The sequence below is a fragment of the Ananas comosus genome, linkage group 1, assembly GCF_001540865.1.
Source record: "Ananas comosus cultivar F153 linkage group 1, ASM154086v1, whole genome shotgun sequence".
Taxonomy (NCBI): domain Eukaryota; kingdom Viridiplantae; phylum Streptophyta; class Magnoliopsida; order Poales; family Bromeliaceae; genus Ananas; species Ananas comosus.
The window spans coordinates 626,311-647,539 of NC_033621.1; the positions used below are offsets into that span (position 1 = coordinate 626,311).

The 21,229-nt window shown below is 36.0% G+C and overlaps 2 protein-coding genes across 4 annotated transcripts; one reads left to right on the forward strand and one right to left on the reverse strand.

Moving 5' to 3' along the window:
* On the forward strand, positions 9,010 to 13,822 carry LOC109721004 (protein WVD2-like 1). 2 transcript variants are annotated; one of them, XM_020248401.1, is made up of 8 exons: positions 9,079 to 9,146; positions 10,308 to 10,404; positions 10,730 to 11,141; positions 12,089 to 12,177; positions 12,275 to 12,368; positions 12,455 to 12,526; positions 13,067 to 13,177; positions 13,299 to 13,822. In XM_020248401.1, exons 2-8 carry the CDS (start codon positions 10,388 to 10,390, stop codon positions 13,581 to 13,583), a joined length of 1,080 nt encoding a protein of 359 aa, XP_020103990.1. In that variant the 5' UTR covers positions 9,079 to 9,146; positions 10,308 to 10,387; the 3' UTR covers positions 13,584 to 13,822. The 2 variants fall into 2 exon arrangements, with proteins under 2 accessions (XP_020103985.1, XP_020103990.1); XM_020248396.1 differs by lacking the exon at positions 10,308 to 10,404 and having other exon boundaries at positions 9,010 to 9,146.
* LOC109717220 (fructokinase-1) lies at positions 16,899 to 21,004 on the reverse strand. Of its 2 annotated transcripts, none has more exons than XM_020242902.1 (5): positions 20,553 to 21,004; positions 19,276 to 19,523; positions 18,441 to 18,717; positions 18,066 to 18,218; positions 16,899 to 17,634 (listed from the first exon to the last, which is right to left on the reverse strand). In XM_020242902.1, exons 1-5 carry the CDS (start codon positions 20,925 to 20,927, stop codon positions 17,248 to 17,250), a joined length of 1,440 nt encoding a protein of 479 aa, XP_020098491.1. In that variant the 5' UTR covers positions 20,928 to 21,004; the 3' UTR covers positions 16,899 to 17,247. The 2 variants fall into 2 exon arrangements, with proteins under 2 accessions (XP_020098491.1, XP_020098484.1); XM_020242895.1 differs by having other exon boundaries at positions 18,441 to 18,732.

Below are 21,229 nucleotides of genomic sequence, written 5' to 3' on the forward strand. Positions count from 1 at the left end.
TTCTCTCGGTTTAACTATCATATTCGAGGTTGACCCGGGTTAGTTAGTAATTTTTTGGTTGTACGTTACACTAAGTGTTTTCCATTATCTGGAAGACTCGCCTCGAGAGCGCACGCAAAGAACTTCACTGCCTTAACTTCGTGAACTCATCTATTTCCTTTACCCGGAGGTAAGCCAACTTACCGACGTGGTCGATGTCGTTTCAAACGAGGTACGCATTTCAAGCTGGGGCTGCTGAGGTCTATTCCCGAGTCTATTAAATAAAAGTTCAAGAGTGGACGTTGTCGTTATTTATGTACTAACGAGTGTAATTCTTGTCAAATTGGTACCTTACTCGCTTTAGATTATTGTGTGTCTACTTTAGTTATATGTCGGCCGACAGTGTCTTGGCGGGCCTTCCGAACACCTTCTTGACCGCCGGCCGGTCGTCCTCTCGGCTCTGCCTTCGGTTGTGGTCGTCATTCCCGGGCACAGCCTCAAGCTTAGTGGTTTCAACTTCTCTTATGTGAACCTTAGTTGTATTCAACCATTTCCTATATTGTGTTCCTATTGTTGTTGTTTGTCTTCTCGATTTCTTGCCTCCGTTATAGAACCAGAACCTTAATGGGTAGGGGGAGGAAGGGTACGGGGAGTAAAGAGCAGAGAGGTCAAGAACCAACGTCGATAACAGAGAGAATCACGACGTTGAGAAGTGGGGTAAATATTAGTTAATAATAAAAAAATAAATAGTGATGTTTTTAAGTAACTAGGCTTTGTTGTTTCCGGGGATTTTGTCTTTTCTGATTTGTTAAGTTTACAGTTTCATTTGGGTTTTTCTTTTATAAACATGAATACAATCTCTACTTTTAACAAGACTGTTCGTCATAACGTGATCCCATCTGAGATTTATGAGATTCTTTACATCTACGTACTATGAAACAAATGAAACAATCTTCTTTTGATTAGATGTCTTTTCCTGTTTTGGAACACTTACAACGTGCTACTCCCACCGTCACTTGGTACTGTACTATATCATGTAAAGGGTTGTTATCTTTTCCAACTTTTAACCGACTCCCCTGTCCTCTTATAGGTTTAACGGTACAACGAGAATAGGGTAAAACGGTATTATTCTTTTATTCTGTAGTACCTTTCATGAGAGTTCGGAACTAGATCTTCGGTTCCCGGTTTTTTTCCAATTATCTAGATCTCAGTTTATCTGTTTATACCACTTCCACAGGTCGCCGGTTTTAGATCCCGTAGATTTCAAATCCATAACAAACTATAGTGACAGGAAAAAAACAAAAAGACAATATATAAACTATCCAACGTCTTTTCTGAAAAGAAACTAATCATTCGAATGTTACGTAGGCCGATTTACTATCTACTTTAAAAATAAACAAAAAGACAATATATAGTTTAAAAATAAAAAACAACAGTTTATTTGTGGTATTTAATTTTCTAATGTTTGATAGGTGATGGGTGACGACATGGAAAATCCGTGTTTTAAGATGAATTTTTTTTTTGTTTTTCGTTTGTGCTATGGTTTGCTCCGGAATCGTATAATAATAAATAATTGTAGAACAAAATATCCTCGTCAGTTCAAGCCTAAAAGTTTATTAGAAATTGAAAATTAACCGAAGAATAAAATTTCTTCCTTAATTTCAAGTCTGTTCAGGTCTTGAAATTTGCTATTTTTCTTACTTCAAGACTTCCGTTGGTGGTAGTTTTATTAATGAAACAGACCCAACTTATTTAAATTATCCCGTTTAACCGACAGTGTTGTCTCAACCTCCTAAGTTAAACAGACCCAACTTATTTAAATTATCCCATTTTGTCGACAGTAATGTCTTAACCTCCTAAGTTAAACAAAGACAGGTAGATATCAAAATGATATTGTATTAACCAGTTGATTTGGTGAATTGATATATGTTTATGTCCGTAACTTACGTTTTTTGCATGGCATTGTCATTAGACCTACGATATAAACTGAATTGTCTCAAGCTCCTAAGTTGAACAGATAGGTAGGTAGATATCCAAATGATATTATAGTAACCAGTTGATTTGGTCAAATAATATATTTATCTCGGTAACTTACGTTTATCCATGACATTGTTATTAGACCTACGATATAAACCGAATAAAAGAGAAGCCAAACAGTATTTTGATTGGGTTTTTGATAAAAGCAAGCCTTTTATTTTAAAACGAACAAACCAAGCTGCTTTTTGTCAAAAGAGTATTTTTACCAANATAAGTTAGATTCGAAATACTTGATTAAATTTTAATTTTTAATTCAAGTTCAAATTAAAATTTAAAATTTAAAATTTAATTTCTAAGTTTAAACTCATATTATAATTAAAAAGTTGAAAAAAAATAAATTTAATCCAAATAAATATCCATTCCGTCCGGATTCAACTTCCAATCCGGCCTCCTAGGCCGGATTGAAAAAAAGAGGTGATTGGGGGATTCCCATTCTACTCGGGAATTGGAATGAGACTCTCGCGTACCAAACACCTACAAACGGATTCACTCATTCTGATTCCGATTCCAGGATGAAAAAGAAGCGAACCAAAGACGCCTTATATATAAAATCATGTATTTCAAATTTCGGTATGTCGATGGACCCATTTTATGGCGGGAAAAAAAATTGATTCCTCTTTCCTTACGTAAAATAAATAATAGAATTAAAAAAACTTTTATTTCCTCTTTATTTCTACAACAGAAAAAAATTTATACTTATCCAAATTTTTACCAATATGAGAATATCTACTTTAAATTTTTATTTAATTTGTTTTTATCTCTAACTGTAATATAATATCTATACTATCTAGCACGTATTTCAAATTTCGATATGTCGGCAGATCCATTTTTAAGCGGAAAAAGAATTTGATTACTCTTTCCTTACGTAAAATAAATAGCACAATAAAACAAACTTTTAATTTATCTTTACCTCTAAAATAAAAAATATATATACTTATTCAAATTTTGCCAAGCGAAAGATATCTATTGTGAATCTATATTTTAATTCAAAATTTGTTTAATTTCTTTTTATCTCTAAAATAGAAATAAATTCATACTTATCCAAATTTTTGCCAGAATATCAATATGCTCTATCCATCTATTTTACATTAAAATTTAAATTGAGTTTAAATCGTGAATTAAATTTAATTTTTATTTTGGATATCAAATCTATCAATCTATTTTATATTAAAATTTAAAATGATATTATAGATATTTTTTAATAAAATATAAATATAAATTTATAAAATATTTTATTCTAAATTTTTACGTACGCTCACAAGTAATAATATTATATATATATATATATATATATATATATATATAATATATATATATATATATATATATAATATATATATATATAAGCCATGGCTACATACTATTATGAGTATTGGAGGCGCCTCGTACTCATAAGTTGTTTTCAATGATGGAGCTTCCGACATCAAACGATCCACTCCGTTAAATATGATCTAAATTATTGAAAACTTCTAGAAAATAAATTTTGTAAATTTTCGAAATCATAATAAGTCCATCAAGTGGGCATAAAATGAATGGTTAAAATCGAACGACGTCCTAAAAAAAGATATCGGATACTTCAATTCAAGATCAGAGTTATTGATCTTTATCTATGTAGTGAATTAGAATTTTCTATCAAAAATTCAACAAATTCGCGATTCTTTTATACCGTTAAACTACAATGCTATCTCATACCGGCCGTTAAAAAAGTGTCAAATTTGTGACCTCTTGATCGTAAGGTAAATGATGTCGAAAAATTATAAAATTTGATTTCTAGAAGTTTTAAATGCTGTAAATAACGTTTAACGGTGTGGATCGTCGATTTGGAAACTCTATCATCGAAAACAACTTATGAGTACGAGGGCGATCGTACTCATAATAGTATAGTAGCCGAACCCTATATATATATATATATATATATATGTATGTATGTATGTTTTTTTGAGAGTCACGCTACCCGCTTCGTTTATTTCATTTAAAAATAAACTTAGCTAGAAATGTGAATCAACTATAATTCAAACTTGAGTCTCGGATACCAACCACCAAATTTTTTGTCACTTGCTTTAGGGACGGTCGGTTGTATGTATGTATGTTGTATTTAGATCTATAACATGTAAGGACATGTATGCATATTAGGTACCCTTCGAGCAGGATAAAAATGGCATCCTCAATTTCCATCCTCGACCCATTTGTGGCGCATTTTGCGGAGATACTGACTCTGATAAAAAGTCACAATCCATATTCCATAAATTTCTCACTTGACCAAAACTATTTCAGCCCAAGTAAGAATTAATCGCCCCTAAAGTGGAATTCATTAAAGCACTTGATGAACCACAAACAAGCTTATTTGCGAAAGGTAATGCTACGGAACATATCGTGCAATGATATATATATATATATAGTACAATGTGGGCCAGATAACCCCTGTAAGGAAATGAAGCTAACCGTTGTTTCCTTCTCACGAGGTGAGAGGCATCTTAATTGGTGTAAAATAAAATGGGTCCATTTTGATATGCTCAGATAATTAAGGGTACCATGAAAGGGTTTAAAGTAGGGCTTGAGAGCCTCTCTTACTTTCCACAGGCCCCTTAATTAGGTATGCAATCAGGGTTAGGTACAGAGAAAGAAATCCGTCAACAACCAATATTGGAAGACCCTTTTAATCTGAGATCGCGACAACGGAATCACAATCACATCAAAATACTAAGATTGTTCATAAGATTTCAAAAATTACTTACTATATTGGATGTGTCTCGGAACAGTTCGTTTTCGACTCCTTAGTAAGCATTATTTACCGGCAAGATTGGATTGAGTCAATCTTTTATATATATACATATATATATATATATATATATGAGTGAGGCTACTATGCTATCGGAAGCACGGAGCCTTTTGTGCTTCCAGCTTGTTTTCGATGTTGCGATTTTCGAATCGTCGATCGGCTCCGTTAAACTTGATCTAGAGTATTTGGAGTACCTAGAAAATAAATTTTATTATTTTTCGATATCATTTGCCTAGTGATCGAATAGGCTCAAAATCAACAAATTTCAATGGTCGTAGTGAGCCGTTTGCAAGTTTAACGGTGTAGAAATATCCAAATCACGTGAAATTTTGATAGAAAATTCTTTATACTATATAAAACAAGATCAATATCTTTGATTTAAAATTTTAATGTCATATTATTACATTTTGTAAGATTTTTATTTTCAGCCGTTGATTTTGAGCCCCTTCGTTCACTAGGCAAATAGATCGTGAAAATCATCAAAATTTATTTTCTATGGTATCAAATATCGTATATGATTCAATAACGGAGGCGATCGACGATTCGAAAGGCTGCAGACATCGAGGAGGAACGACGCTGGGAAGCACGGATAAGGCCCGTGCTTCCGATAGCATGGAGTAGCCTCAGCTCTCTCGTCTCTCTCTCTCTCGCTATTATATAGTATATATATATATGTTTTAAATATATATATATATATATATATACCACCTTGCCATGATGTTTATTTAATTTCGGGTCAACTTGGAATTAATGCGCTAATTTGTAAATGTGTACGCATTTTTTCAGATTATGAGTTTGTAATGTATACTACGAGTTACCTATGGCATCACTATTAATTAGTATATTTGAGAAACATAGATTATATATGTGGTTAGGAATAGTGGTAGTGTTAAAAATGGATTGGTGAGAGAGAGATAGGTAGCACGCTACCCGTTTCGTTTATTTTATTTAGAAATAAACTTCGCAATAAATATGAATCAACTAGAATTCGAACTTGAGTTTCGGATACCAACCACCAAGTCCTTTGCCACTTGCTCTAGAAACGATCGGTAAAAAATGGATTGGATATTAAGTGTTAAATGAATCTCATTATATATTCCACATGAATTTCCTTATACGTAGCCAAAATGTTGGGTACACTTATCTAAGTACGTACATGCGTAATGAAATGATTGTATCCCTGCAGGTTGGATGATTCAATGATTTATACGCTTCGTAACTAAAGAAACTATATTAGTGTGTCAAATATCAAGCTTCTGATCACAATGATATATTTTCTGCATCGAAAAGTTGGGCAAAATAAGCTATGCATCGACTCAACAAAAGTAAAATGCGTTCGTTGATGAATTCTCATAACCAAATAACAATAGAGCTAAAAAAAATAAAATAAAAGAAGGTTATATAAGCATGCCTCCTCACAGTAAAACCATTATTATTATAATAAGGGAAAACTTCAAAAACCTCCATGTGGTTTCGTAGTTTCTCACTTTGCCCTCATGTGGTTTAAAATGTATCAATTTGTCCCCCTGTGGTTTCTTTTTTCTCTTTTTCTTATCAAAATTTTTTTTTTCTTAAATCAATAATAGAGTTAAAATTAAAGAATGCTAAAGTGAATATTTGATAAATCTAGATGGTATCTGAAGTTTTTTGTATATAATTTAATAAAATATTAACGAAAAAATTACCAAAAATATAAAAACAAAACCACAGAAGGACAATTTGATACATTTTAAACCAAAAGGGGGCAAAGTGAGAAACTACGAAACCACGGGGGGTTTTTGAAGTTTTCCTTTATAATAATGAAGTAAAGATTTATTTAGTATTTAAGACTTAATTAATTAGTGGGTAATGCCATAGTTAGCAGTTTGGTGAAACTCTTGTGACTTCAATGCAGTGCCACTGCGGAGGTAACCGTACCTGTCGAAGCAGCGAATGGACGCGCCCGAAACATTTGAAAGCACGGGACTCACGCGCAATCTTTTATTTTATTTATTTTATTTGTTTTCAAAAAAAAAAAAAATAATAAATAACAATAAAAGATCAGGCGGTGGGCCCGCCCTAGAGGATAAAGATGTATGAAAAACCTTCTCAATTATAGGAGATCCTTCCGTCCCTTTTCTAGCCGGTGGAATGGTATTCTTATCGTCACCATTATTTTTAAATGAGGAGCAGCTTTTACACTAGGAAACGGGAGTACCATCGATTTCTAGCAAGATCGATGGTGTGGGGGGAAAACGTTGAACCTGTCGTTCCCGAAAGCTTACCTATTGTCAGAAAGGAAAAATCCCAGAGTAAACGACTGCTATACGAGGGGTAACTGAAACTGGACCAAGATTCTGGGAACCGAGGTGGACCAAGTGCAGGGGTTGATATCGAGCCTAGCGGATCTTGTTGAAAAGGTCTCCAACTTCACCGTAGAGCAGAGGCCGGATAGGATTCTCTGGCGCTGGAGTCATGATGGACAGTTTACGATCAAATCGATTTATTCGGCGTTGACGGATGGCGGGACGAGAGATGTGCGAGCTATCTGCATCTGGAGTCTGAAAATCCCATTAAAAGTTAAGGTCTTTATCTGGTTGGTCCTAAAGAAAAGGATTCTCACCCGGGATAGGCTGATCAAGCGAGGGTAGGTAGAGGATCCTACCTGCGTGCTCTGTTGGGCGAACGAGGAATCAGTCGATCATCTGTTTGCTCAGTGTGTATTCGGCAAGTTTATCTTAGTGACAGGGACGGAGGACATTCATTCCCAAGATCTAGGGGACGACGTGAATCTAGTATGGGACAGGTGGATGGACAGAATGAACCTCCAAACGAAGCGAACCAGACTTCCCGAACTAGTGGGGTGTTGGTGGATCACTTGGAAGATAAGAAACGACAGTATATTTCGGAATATCCCCCCCAACCCAGGGATAGCGGCGCATAGACTCAAGTTGCTCATGAAGGAGTGGGACCTACTTCGCGAGCCTTCAAACTACTCATAATTGTTTTTTTTTTTTTTTCCATCCCTTTCGGGGCCTGGTTGTTCCACACTTGTAACCTAATTTATTGAATCAATGAATGAAGCGGATAACGTGCTACTTATTTCTCAAAAAAAAAAAATATATAGAAAGTTTTGAATTGGTACCTCAACTTTATTTTTCTTTATTATAAATTTTAGTTAATTAAATAAATAAAAATTATGTCGAATTAACCTATGATTCTATCAAAATTAATAATTTTAACTACTTTTAGTAAAACTGAAGTAGTTAGCAGCCAATAGATGATAAAACTATTAGATGTAAATTATTTTAACTTAATTAACTATAGTAGTTTATTTTTAAAAATGTTTTTTTTTAAAGAAAAGAGTACTATGTTATTCACTTCATTTAAGTTTTAGAAATAAATTTAGTTAGAAATATAAAATAATTAAGGCTTCAAACTTAAGACATGAGGTAGGCCCAAGCCAACTACGACAGTTGTAGTCGGTAGTTTAAAAAAAAAAAAAAAATTGTAGTAGATAAAAATAAATTTGAGCGGTCTATTTGAAAACTACTTTTGGGTCGGAGATTTTTCATACAATTTTATTAATGATTTAAAAATTGGATCGAACTAGCTGGTTCAACTAATCCAATCATGATCCAATTTATAAAGTGTTTGATTTAACTCTTTAAATCAAAAAACTGCTTTAAACTGTTCGAATCGGCCGTTCAACTATCCGATTTTAATCAAATCGACAGAAATTTTTTGATCAGATCATATTAAAATCCAACGACTTAAAATCAATTTTGCTTATTTTATTTCTATTAGTACAAACTAGTCTTATAAAAAGTGAAAACTCATATCAATTTAATTTGATCTAAAGGTTAGAATTTTATGATTAAATATGATAATAAAATTATAATATACATATATATATATATATATATATATATATATATNAAAACTCATATCAATTTAATTTGATCTAAAGGTTAGAATTTTATGATTAAATATGATAATAAAATTATAATATACATATATATATATATATATATACATATATATATATATACATATATATATATATATATATATATATATAGTAAATTAAAATTAGTAATTAAATATTTATAATGTTTTGACCAGCAGTGATCCTCGACCAGCACCATTTTCGGATTGCTATTACACTTGGTTTTTGAATCATTGAATTTAACCACCGTAGAATTCGAAACTCGCCGTTACGTAACGGCGTTAGTGGGGCGGAGCTATAAATGCTCTCTTACTGGAGCAGTGAAGCGAGAGAGACAGAGACAGAGAGAGAGAGAGAGAGAGAAGGGGGAGTCGTTGTCGTCCTCTGTCGCCGATCTTGGAGCTCGGAGCTCGAAACCCTAAGGTAATGATCTACGACATTGCCCGCGATTTCGCCCTTTTCTTTGTCTCCTCCTCGTAGATTTGGCTCCGGATCTCGCTTTTGTTGTTTGAGCTCAATGTGGGATCGGAAGGTTGTGATTTCGTTCAGATTTGTTGGAATGATCTGTGAAAGAGGAAGTTTTGATCAATTTTGTCAGCAAATAGTGCGGATTTCGTTCGATTTCGTTTGATTTCGTAGATCGATTGCGTGGGTGGAGAGTGGAATGTATTTGATTTGATCCTTATCTGAATCAAATCTGGGAAATGTTTTGTTTATTCTAGATTAGTATCAGTAGATGCCACGGTTAGTAGCTTTTGCACTCTGAAAATGAGTGTATTCTTCACATGTGTAAACCTGTTTCCTTGTATATACTTTTAGAAAGCAGCGTTCTCTCTGTTTCCTAATGTCATGTTGTTGTGAAGCTCAATGTGTATATTAATGGAATTCTATGTTAAGCCCTAACATAAGTTTTGGAGAAGGGCTAGCTCTGGGCTCTGGCTAGTGTCTATGTTAATACCTCTGATGGGGCGCTCTATAAAAGTTTATTCCTCCAAAATGGAGACATGCAGTGATTATAATTTTATTTGAAATAATCCAAATCAGTTAACGCCACTGTGCATAGCAATCTGAGATAGGGATGTGTCTATCTCATTTGAAAAGCTTGACAACACATTACATTCTAAGATGTAGCCATTCAATCTGCGGAAAGATGACTATTGTTCTTCTAGCTTTGCTTGCTTCATTTATGCTTTATCCTTGTTCCCTCTTTTGTAGTCTTGACCTTTGTTTGACAAGTTGCTTTAAGCTTTCCAGGGAATCTTTGCTGCTTTACTGAATACTAATGGTTTTTTATGTATAATTAAACCACAAAGCTGATTATATCAAATGGATCTTTGTATCTCTTTCTGCGTCTCCAAGGAGGCTATGATCACCGACATCGTTCAGGAAAATATTTTATAGGAGGCAATGCTCAGTATGAATGAACAAATGCTGATAAAACTTTTGACAGAAGAGCAATAAGATAAGAACCTTACACGTAGAACCAAAAAAAAAAAAAACCACTAGAAACTAAGTTTCTTTTTTCTTTTTTCTCTCTCATTTGTTTTATGTATTATAAACCATATTGATGGAACTTCTTTTCAGCTTTAGATTGGGAAAATAGATAATTATATCAGGTTATTGAGGCCTGCACTATCCTTCATGCCTGATTATCCTACCAGTAGATGCTGCAAATAATGGGGTATGACTCTGCTGCATGGTACTTCTAGTTTAGATGCAATTTATTCAGTATAAAATCAATCATGATTGTCCCCTTCAAAGCAATGTAGTTATGTTTTCCAAGAGATGAATTAAGTGGTTCATGCAATTTTTATTTATGCAAGCCTTTGTGGTTGTTAGTGGTGTATATCAGAAAGTCATTCATCATTGACTCATTGGTACTGTTTCCTTATGACAAAGCATATATTATGCTAAGGGAAACGCAGGAAAGGCTAATCTAATGCACACGACGTATATAGCACGCGCTCAATTTGAAATTGTCTCATATTTATGATATTCTCTTGCAGTGATATGGGAAAAGAAGTTGCAGACATACATTTTGATGAAAAATCAGATTCTGCTGTTGATTCCTTCACCCATGGGGAGCAGTCTGATGAGCATGATTCTAAACATTTAGGGCTTTCTGAATCAGATGAAGCTACAAAAGTCACATCTGATTCTCTTGGTGAGGCATCACCTATTTACCAAGACAAAAGTGGTTTACAAGAGCAAGAAGTGCCTTCAGTTGAGAACCTTACTTTAGGTCCTGACACAAATGAGAAGGGAGAAGAGAGATGTGACATACAAAAGCCATCAACTGATGGTGGACCTACCAGTCAGACTGTTCCTCAACCTTTTGCTGTTGCAACTGACAAGCATGCATCGGGTGTCAACCGCACTATTGCTAATACTGCCAGGAATGGAAACAATGCTCTCAAGGTAACCTTCCTCTTGTTGTGAACTGGGGCTTTTGTCCCTATAAAATTGGAAAGGTAGCATAGAATGCAAATACTTGTTTCTTCTTTCTTAATTTATGTATGTCCTTCTGGAAGTTTCCGCTCAACAATTTTTATTTTACTACTGTTTCAAACTTATCTTGTTTTCTTGCTTACTGTATTCATTTTTTTTCTTTATCTGTTTTTTGGTGGGATCGGGCTAGGTTCAAAGTTTTCTAAATTACAATGTCTCTTTGTTTTTCTGATGAAATGCATCCGTTCTGTGTCTCCATCTCCATCTACAACTACTAAGACTCTAGTCTTTGCTTTTCAGTGTTGTCTTGTATGGATCATATGCTTCTATTGAGTCCTGTGTTCTGGAAGATTCTTTGTTAAATCTTGTACTGTCGTATCTTTTTCTCACCTCACTGTATGATGTCAGTTAGTGCTCTTACCCCTTCTCAAGGCACAGTATACCTCATAAATTCCACCTCTTTATTGGTATGCTAGGTGGTTCAACTGCATATATCCCAACTGTCTTGATCGTTTTTGTGCAACTTATTTCACCTGTGTCTGATACAGAATACATTATAATGTCTTTTCACGGACCCACTCCTCTACTCATCTCAGGGTATTTGTTTTGGTCCCCATCATATTTGTACTTGAACACTTGTTCTGTTACTGCTCAAGCATGCTGGCTATTTCAGATATTGATGACTCAGGTTATACTGTCTCTAAAGGAAATCAATATTATGTGTCAAATCATTATCAAGTGCTTTTACAGTATTTAAGTTTACTAGTTCAAGGTCATTACGACTGGTGAATGCCTTTTTCTTTTTAATTCTGTACCGGATATGGCTGGATTTTTTTTTTAGTAAAAAAATTAAAATTATCTTGTAGCTGAATCAACTAAAAATGTCTTTATATCATCTTTCATTGGATATGTGCTAGACTACCATAACACCCACATTAAGGAAGCCTCTGCAACCTGATAATACAAAGCATCTGGATGAAGAGGATGCCTGGTCTCTTGCTTCATCGTATCCTTATGACTTGTAAAAATTTATTTTATGAGCTCTCCGTATGGGCATATTCCCTTCATTTGAGATTGAAATGAGTTTCCTTAACGACAAATAGTACGACCGCATCTATGAAACAATTTAAAGGCAGATATACGAAGGCAGCTGCTCCTATCTTTAAATGCTCTGAACGTGCAGAGAAGCGCAAGGAGGTATGAAGTAACAACTATTGACATTTGATGCCTTTGCAGAGAAAATACTTGCTTTAATATCGGCGTTTTCTTTCTTTCCTGTTTAGTTTTACTTAAAATTGGAAGAGAAGCATCAGGCTTTAGAGGCTGAGAAAAGTGAAAGTGAAGCTAGGTCAAAGGTACATTACTGTTTAACTTTTTTAGCTGATAAATTCAGCAAATTCTGACCTTGTTTTAAGTTCATACTTGTTAATGCTTCTTAAGTCAGGTACTTATTTGGACTCCTATAGAATAATACGCCTGGATATGTGCGTGTGAAGCTAATGCCCTAGTGTTCTTTCATACCATGTTGTTTAAACGTTAGAATTCTTATGTTCTCTTGTTACTGACAGAATCATCATCAAATGATCAAAATTTGGGCCTGCATGCTTGTGTGCAGACATCCAGACCTATACATTATTGTCATCGCCTTTGCTGCGAAAGTTTATTCTGTAGAAACCGACAAGCCTTTTTGACCGACATTACAATTTATCTTCAGAAACATTATTCAGCATAATATATAAATACCTTTAACATTCGACCATCTATCACATAGAACTCTGTACCGTGAAAATTTTGAAAATTCTTGATAAATTACTTACTAAGCAGAATTGTTCTGAGTAGATTTGTTGAAAGTCATTGAGTACTTCTATCTTAAACTTTTTTTGTTGTTACCCCAGGAAGAAAGAGATGCTGCTATTAAGCAACTCAGAAAGAGCATGACATTCAAAGCTACACCCATGCCGAGTTTCTATCATGAGGGGCCTCCTCCTAAAGCCGAGCTCAAAAAGGTGAAGAAACTGTTCTAACTTATGTTGTAACAACTCTTTTTAGATGAAAATTATATTGCTTGCCGAACTACATTTAGTGCTTGGGTGCGAAACTTCTAACTTTTGTTCTTTTTTGGCTAAGCTGCCAACCACTCGTGCGAAGTCACCAAAGCTTGGTAGAAGAAAGAGCTGTAGCGATGCAACTAATCCATCCAAAGGAACTGATCAAAGCAGAGTAAGTGGTCGAGTGAACCGACACAGCCTTGATAACTCCAAGCAAGTAACCAACAAGCTGCAGAATGGTGCAAGGAAAGACGATGCATCTAAGGATCAAGGAAATAAATTAATCACGACTAGGGCTACTACTAAGGCCCCTGCTCAAAAAGCATCCAATCTGAGAATTTCCAATATCGCCGTGCAATCATAAGACTCCGACTTGGTGGTGAGACACTCATCGTTTCCTTAAAAGACTTATCTCTCACATCATGAATGATCTATCTATTTATTGTGGGACATGCTGTTTTCTTCGTGAGAACATTTTGCTCGGGTTTGTGTGACTTGTGATGGTGTACATGCTGTAACTTATAAATGTGTCGTCAACTTCTATGAACTGTTTTGCTTTATCCTCGCTGTTTCTGCAAGAAAGTTTGTACCCGGAGGAAAAAAGTTGCTTAGTTTCTTCCTGAGACAAAAATTGGCATGAATGACCTGCATAGGAGAAGCCATTGCCTGACATTAGTCCTCCATGTCAGCCGTCTTACTATCTACTTTCCATTCTGCTAATTTAGAAAAATAAATTTTCTACTTGAGAAAAACGCTACGAGTCATTTGAGTGGTGAGAATTGAAAGTAGATATGAGATGGACGACAGATCTCTGGACGTTCGTTCCATGGCTAATATGTTGGCTCATGTCTGGGCAATAGTCTTTCTCATAGCAGGCTCATTAGTGGGTTTTGAAAACCCAAACAACTAGTTCAAAGCAGTTATGGGCGGCCATTTTTATCTCATTTCTCATCATTTATATGTGAAGCTTACAGAAGCCTTATTTCTCCTGATAAAGATCTTAGTCTTCGGGACGATCCTGTTTGAGGTTTTGAGCTCTATTTTTTTTTTCTTTTTTTCTTTTTTTCTTTTTTTTTCTAAAGTGAAGATTCAGCAATGTGGGGATTTTGTATGTGATAATAACTTAGTAGCTTGATTGTTAGCTACTTGGAGATTTTAATATTCCTACCTATTATGAGAATGCACGATTTGCTTCTACTGCTTCTTCCTCGTGCCCTTTCCCTCTTGTACTTCACGAAGCGTGCCCAGTTCGTTTTAGTGGATTACTTAACTACTATTGCTTGAGTTTTAAGCTTGGAATCACAAGGTGTAGAGTGGTCCATATATATTTGATGATGGTTCTCTCTATTCCTCAACCTCCCCCTTACCTTTTAAATTAGTGGCCAGCAAAAGAAAAATCCCTTGTCTGGGAATATCATCCAAATTTCAAGGATCCTCTAATTAAGCCAGGACCTAACAAAGAATCGCTTTGATAACGATCTTAATCGTAGCCAAGAATATATATCACCAGTGTCATCATATCCATCCTCGAAACATATATTCCCTCCGGTAAGCATAAAATCGAATATGTGACGGGTCCATCTAACCTGGAACGAAAACCTGAGTAAGAAACAATATCTATGGGTCTAATAAATAGAAAAATCTCAGATTCTCCCCATCCAAATCATCCAAACATGGTGAGGTAATTATTCTATGCTAAGCCCACTCTATTATTCTTCTAATGATCACGGGACCCTCTTAGATGCTACAAGGAGCTCATAGGTTGACCCAATTTGATCAGCATCCTGCTTTATGGGGGTCAAATCTTAAATAAATCTTTGCAAAAAGTTTACTTCATTTATAAATTAGATAATCCCTAGCTATTTGTTGAGCATCAAGATCTCAACTTTCCTTAAACTAAGCAAATATCTTTTAAAACACGAGGTCGTAAGCTAAAAGTGAAGCACTGTGCACATTTTGACTCCATATTATCATACGATTGAGCGAGTCAAAGCATCCCCTCTTTGTCCACCTGTTAAAATTATATAAAGCCCCGTGAAGGAGCATTGCACTGCATGGTTTAGTGTTGTACCGTTTCTTTAGTCCCTCAACTTCCCGCTCCTTTGTAACTGGATTTTATTCAAAAAGATTTGTGATCTTATTTCTCACTTACACTACGTAGGTCATTAGTGGGTGACTTGCGTTGCTGAGAAAGTCTCTATGAAAATGCGAGGGGGAATGCTGTCTGGTCCGAAACCATCAGCGCGAGGAGGGCGACGATGATTTCGGACCAGGCTTCATTCCTCCTAACTCATGGACTCCATGCATGTTCGAGTTTTCTTCCTCGCAGAGATTGCGCCGACAAGTAAGCTTCACACTGCACCACAATCTCTATTGCCTTAGCCTTTCGCTATTTGCATGTGTTCCTTGTGTTGTTACCGCGACGTCGTCAAAATTTGGAATAATCTTATATATAAGATATGGTAGCGCTAAATCTTTTAACCAGTCTATGGTATTTTGAGCGATGGTTATTTCCAAGAGGTTAAGAGGTTGAGCAAGCCTAAGGCTAAGTGGTTCTAGGATGGTTGGTTCATCCCTCTGGGAAGCGGACTATCGTAGTTAATTTCAAAGCTAATTACTAGCTGAAAGTGTGAGATATGTTTCGACTAAATTAGAGTCATACAACGATTAAGAGCATAGTTCTTCGGCTAACGACCATTGTGAATAAAACGTGGCTCCCCACAAAGTCTATTAAGACTAAGGAAATAAGTCTCACGTAACCTGATATTTATTTAGTGTGATTGGGCCCGACAAATACGCCGCCCTCTTAAAAAGAGGGGGATGGAAATGCTGCACTTTCAAAATTCAGAATAGTTCTATATGATATAGCAGGGTCAAACTTTTTAACTGAGTTATAATATTTTACATGGTGATTAGATCTAAGAGGTTATAGGATTAAGCGAAGATGGAACTAAAATAGTTCTAAGATAGGTAACTTTCCTAAGAGGCTAGCCATCACACTTACCATGTTTCTTTCAATAATTTTCACATGAGTTTCAGCATCACAGGATCCGGATCAACTCTCCGGGTGGTGTTTAAGATTTGATTAATATATCTGAATAGTGAGATAATATCTAACCCCGCGATTTCTTTTCTTTTTTTTTTTTTCTTTTTTTTTTGTAGTACTCTCCTCACGTATGAACGATAGGAGCAGGTATCGAATAAGAACTTTGTACTGTAATCCTCTGAGACTAAGGTGCCTGTGTACGCTTAACAGGCATGGAGCTCTGTGCGTGAAACGCCCACAGAACCACTTCTGCATACCAGCAAATTAACACAGGGTGGCATAATAAACATGTTTTCTTTTCCACTTACAAGTTTCACAATTTATGCAGGTAGAAAATATGTGCGACTGTTCTTTCTTTTTTTTCTTATATTGTTTTTCATGGTGGGCATAGCTCGTTATGTTTTCCATGTGTGGATGAATAATAAACAAGAAAAAAGAAAAAAAAAAAAGAAAAGAGAACAAGTAGAGAACTTACTACAATGCCAAATGACATCGCAATATGGTTTTCTCATCAAACATCTCCTTAGATGCTCAGGATAATAACACTTCAAAAGAAAAAGAAAAAGAAAAAAGAAAAAAATTATGCAATATTCAGCAACGAAAATAAGTTGGATTACACAGGGCACCAGGTCATTCATCCAATAACATAACACGCACAGAAGCATTAGATGTATCACGCTTAAATAATGATGTGTGGAAGTGGTGTGTGGAAGTGATGTGTTTTGTGTACTTCGAAACAGCAACAATAGCTGTTTCTTAACCTCCATAACTGCGTAAAATTTAATGCCCTGACTATAACAATGTCTGTTAGTGGTGAAAAAAAAAAAAATGCTATTACAAAGACTATACAACTACACTGCTGAGAGATACCTTTAATCTTGATCTCTCAAACGAATTTTGTTTTTTTGGGAGAAAAGGAATGCTCAGGACGCAAAACTCCGCCTTTTCATCAACTGACGGATTTATTCACCGCCTTCTCAGGTCAAGGCTGTGTTAAACTTCTTTCATAAGCTGCCTCAAACATTGGTAGGAGTTCCGAAACAACACTCCTAGAGGGAACACGCAAAAGTCGGTCGCTGCATCCATTGATAGGTGATTTGGATAGAAGATTGACCCGAGATTCTGAAGAACTATTGTTGATAATCTCACTCCATAATTCGTCATCCTCGTTGAGATTGGATTGCTTCAGTAGTTCCAAAACTTTGTCCAAATGGGCGACATTTCGACCAGCACCGCAACCCATGGCAGTTGCGGCCCCCACAGCATTTGCAAGCGCTAATGTATTGACAGCTGGCATGCCCTTAAGGAAACCGAAAGCTATCGCGGCTGTAAAACTATCTCCGCATCCAACAGTGTCAACAATGTTCACCTGTTTGGAATTCAAAACTTAGTCAATGGTTCTAGCAGCCAAAAGAAAAAAGCACTAATAGTAGCTTTTATGTATTTATCCCTGCAAATCATCTATTTGTAATCTCAACGACTTAATCTACACCCCTCAGCAATGCAGTTTCGTACAAAAATACTAAGTTTTTGAAGAGCGTACTTGAAGATTCAGACACGCACGCATGCACGTGCGCATGCACGTATGTACGTACGTACATATATAATATAATTTGATATGGACAAGCCAAATAATGTCATAAAGATTATCAGGCATTTACAATTACATGCAGTTCCTTTAAGTCTTTAATATCAGGAAAAAAGACTGTAAATGGAGAGCACTCTATGGAAATACCAGAAGTGAATTTTCTCACAATGCCCAATCTACTAGCATGAAAGGGATTCTATCTAATGTAATACCTTAAATGCAGGTGCACACGAAATAGAGGATTTGGTGATAAGAACAGATCCTTTTGAACCCATTTTGACTATCACCCACTGCGAGCGAGCCCCTTTTCTTGCCAATTCCTGTCCTGCTCGAATTGGGTTCGTGATCCCTGTTAATGACTCAGCCTGGAACATCTTTGGGTTAGAAATATGGAATGACAATGTGCTGAATAGAAATGACAATTCAATCAAGACAGGCAACTAGAAAATACCAGATCAAAAAGGAAAGACAGACACAGAAGAATTCACAGTTATATAATGCTTACTAAAAAAAAAAAAACAAATTCTAAGGACATAATTATTATATTAGAGCAAAGCTATCTACAGTTGCAAGGTGCATGAACGAACCTCTTCTGCAGTTAAAAGAAGAACATCACTGAACCTCAGGAACAAATCAAGGGCCCTCTGCTCTCCAGAAGTCCCATGAAGAAGTGTTTTTCCGCGAGGACCAGGATCAAAGAACACTGCTGTCCCAGAATCGATAGCACACTCAAGAGCAGAGACAAGCACATCTGGGCAAAGTTCGTCAAAAGCATACCCATTGCAGAAAATTATCTTGGATTGTTGAATAGCCACCTTGACTTGGCTAGATAGTTTACTAAGCCAATTAAATGCAGGCTCTTCGCTGAAATCAGTAACACTGATATAATAGAATATAATGGATTGATTAGTATTGTGTAAGGCTTAGTATGAAAGGTATACATGCATTGTACCCCAGTGAACAACGGTGCATTTCCACATGGCCAACCAAACTTTAAAACGTAAAGGTATAAAAAGATAAAAAGGACATACTGTCCGGTTCAATCAACCATCTACCCATTATTTTGGCCAGTTTGTCTTGACAGCCTCTGGTCATAAAAGCCAAACAACATAAATGCCAGTACACTGATCTAGACATTCAAGGAAGAAACGGTATAATTTGAACTTCTAAGGATTACATTATGGTCACATCCTAGCAAATGCTACAAAATTTAGTAAAACTACAAGCCAGATGACTAATTAAAACATACAGATTGTTCAAGTAATTTAATTTTTTTTGTTTTATGGTATAAGCAACCGTCTACGAAAGTGATCTGGTTTACAGGGGTCCGCTGCATTTATCCCAACATAAAAAGAGAGAAAAAGTAGAGATTTAATAAAGAATGAATGAAAATTGTGTAATACTAATCACTAAGGGGTCTACCTGCAAAAACCATGCCTTTGAAATGGGTCCACAAGAACCCAGCACAGAAGTGTTTCATAAGAAGAACTAGAACTAGTAGCTTCAGCATCGTCATTCATTCCAACAAACTGAATGCTCTCATCCCGAAGCACGTCAAGAAGGAAATTTCCATAGATTTCCTCACCTACATGACCAAGGGTGACACAATGAAGCCCCAACCTTGCTGCAGCAATGGCCAAGTTGCAGTTACCGCCAGCTTCCCATGATGTCTACTCATGATACAAAAAGTGGAAGCAATTTTGCGTTACAACTTACAACTAAATGTGACTGGGAAAAGAGATAGTTACCTTCAAAAAAATTAAGCATAAATGTCTGGATACTCTTATAAGATGGCATGAATGATCGGTATTTTTTCCTAGAAATGTGTAAAGCATAACGAGCTCAACCATTAAACCCACAATTATTTGGGTCCAAATTCCTAAGTGTTGCAGGATGAAACGCAAAACCTTAATACAGCAGCAAAATATACTAAAGGAAAATTTTACATATGCTGATCAATGATGAACATCACTCATTAATATTGCATAAAAATATTTACACGTCCATTATAGTTAAAGACCAGAAGAAACTAAATGCAAGTGTGCGCTTTCTTTTCAAGTGAATACATGTTCTAATATTTCACCCATAGGATAGTTACATATCATCATAAGCAAAAACTCGATTTGGAATTGCATTTCAGAAAAGTTTGCAAATTTATTTTGAACAATGCTATTCAACATGACTTACACTGTCATCTTTACAAATTTTATCCGCAGGACGACAATTTTTCATCCTTCAATATCAATATTTTGAGTGTTCTGCTCTATTTCATTTTCAGACCTTTCTAAATCTTTAAGTTGTTCTAAATGTGCAACAAAGAAAAAATGTTAGGCAAATCGAGAGCTTGAAAGCCTAAAACAAGAAGGTCAAAACTGTATTGATTAATTCATGAAATTAACAACGCAAAATCAAATTGGTTTAATTAAAAAATGCTAGATTTGATACTGTTCCCATTCATTTTACACAACCATGCAAAATCTCAAAACCATTAATCCGACACTTCAACTTGCCATTATTTTCTCCTTTTCTCGATTGTTTCCACTTATTATCTGTCCATTTTTCTCCCCTTCTCTACGCTTCCCCCAAATTTAACTACACTTGGAGACATTTTCTGATCACAGAGCAAATATAGCTAATATGAACCGATTAAAGAGCTAGAAAAACCACTGAAACCCTAAAAAGGTGCCATTTTTACCAACCTTATCGGGAGGCGAAGCAGCTAACCTCTCCATATACGCCCTCCTCTCCTCAGGCGGCGCCGGGGGTAAGCTCGGGACGCTGAGTACGATGTCGACGCAGAGATTCCCCAGCGTCGCGAGGTCCACGTCCTTCTTAACCCCTCTCCTCGCTCCCTCACCTCCACCTCCCACTTCGCCTCCTCCGCCGTGGAACCTCCCATTCCTGGCGACGGCGGCGGCGGCGGCGCGGGCTCCTCGTCGGATCCTTGCTCCGGCGAGCGGCGGGAGCCAGGGATCGTGCCACGGGTGTAGGATCCGAAGGAGGGATCTGTCCCCGGGAACGAAGGATGGGTGCGGGCTCCATGAGATGGGAGGGTTTAGGGTTCGGAGTGCCATGGGAGGAGGAGTCGGGAACGAGAGCTCGGAGAGAGAGAGAGAGAGAGAGAGAGAGAGAGGCTGAGAAAATAGAGGAATAAAATAATTTTTAAAAAAAACGGAAGGATACTTTCTAAAAGGATTCTTTTTTTTATTAATTTAGCCCCCTCAAAATTTCTAATTACTAATTAATTTTAATTTTTTTTGAAAAAGAGTATCATAGTTTTAACCCCACAATTTAGTTCTGGCTATGCCCATAATTTATTTAATTTTTTTTTAGACCGATTTGTAGCATGTAATTAAACATTCCTACGTTACTAAAA

Excerpts from the sequence above, each read along its gene's own strand:
- LOC109721004 (XM_020248396.1), top strand. The coding sequence starts at position 9,025 with ATGCTCTCTTACTGGAGCAGTGAAGCGAGAGAGACAGAGACAGAGAGA. Across the intron at positions 9,147-10,729 it reads TCGGAGCTCGAAACCCTAAG|TGATATGGGAAAAGAAGTTG; the intron begins GTAATGATCTAC and ends ATTCTCTTGCAG. Across the intron at positions 11,142-12,088 it reads ATGGAAACAATGCTCTCAAG|ACTACCATAACACCCACATT; the intron begins GTAACCTTCCTC and ends GATATGTGCTAG.
- LOC109717220 (XM_020242895.1), bottom strand. The coding sequence starts at position 20,927 with ATGGCACTCCGAACCCTAAACCCTCCCATCTCATGGAGCCCGCACCCA. Across the intron at positions 19,524-20,552 it reads CTGCTTCGCCTCCCGATAAG|ACATCATGGGAAGCTGGCGG; the intron begins GTTGGTAAAAAT and ends TATCATGAGTAG. Across the intron at positions 18,219-18,440 it reads TTCTTTTAACTGCAGAAGAG|GCTGAGTCATTAACAGGGAT; the intron begins GTTCGTTCATGC and ends AAGATGTTCCAG.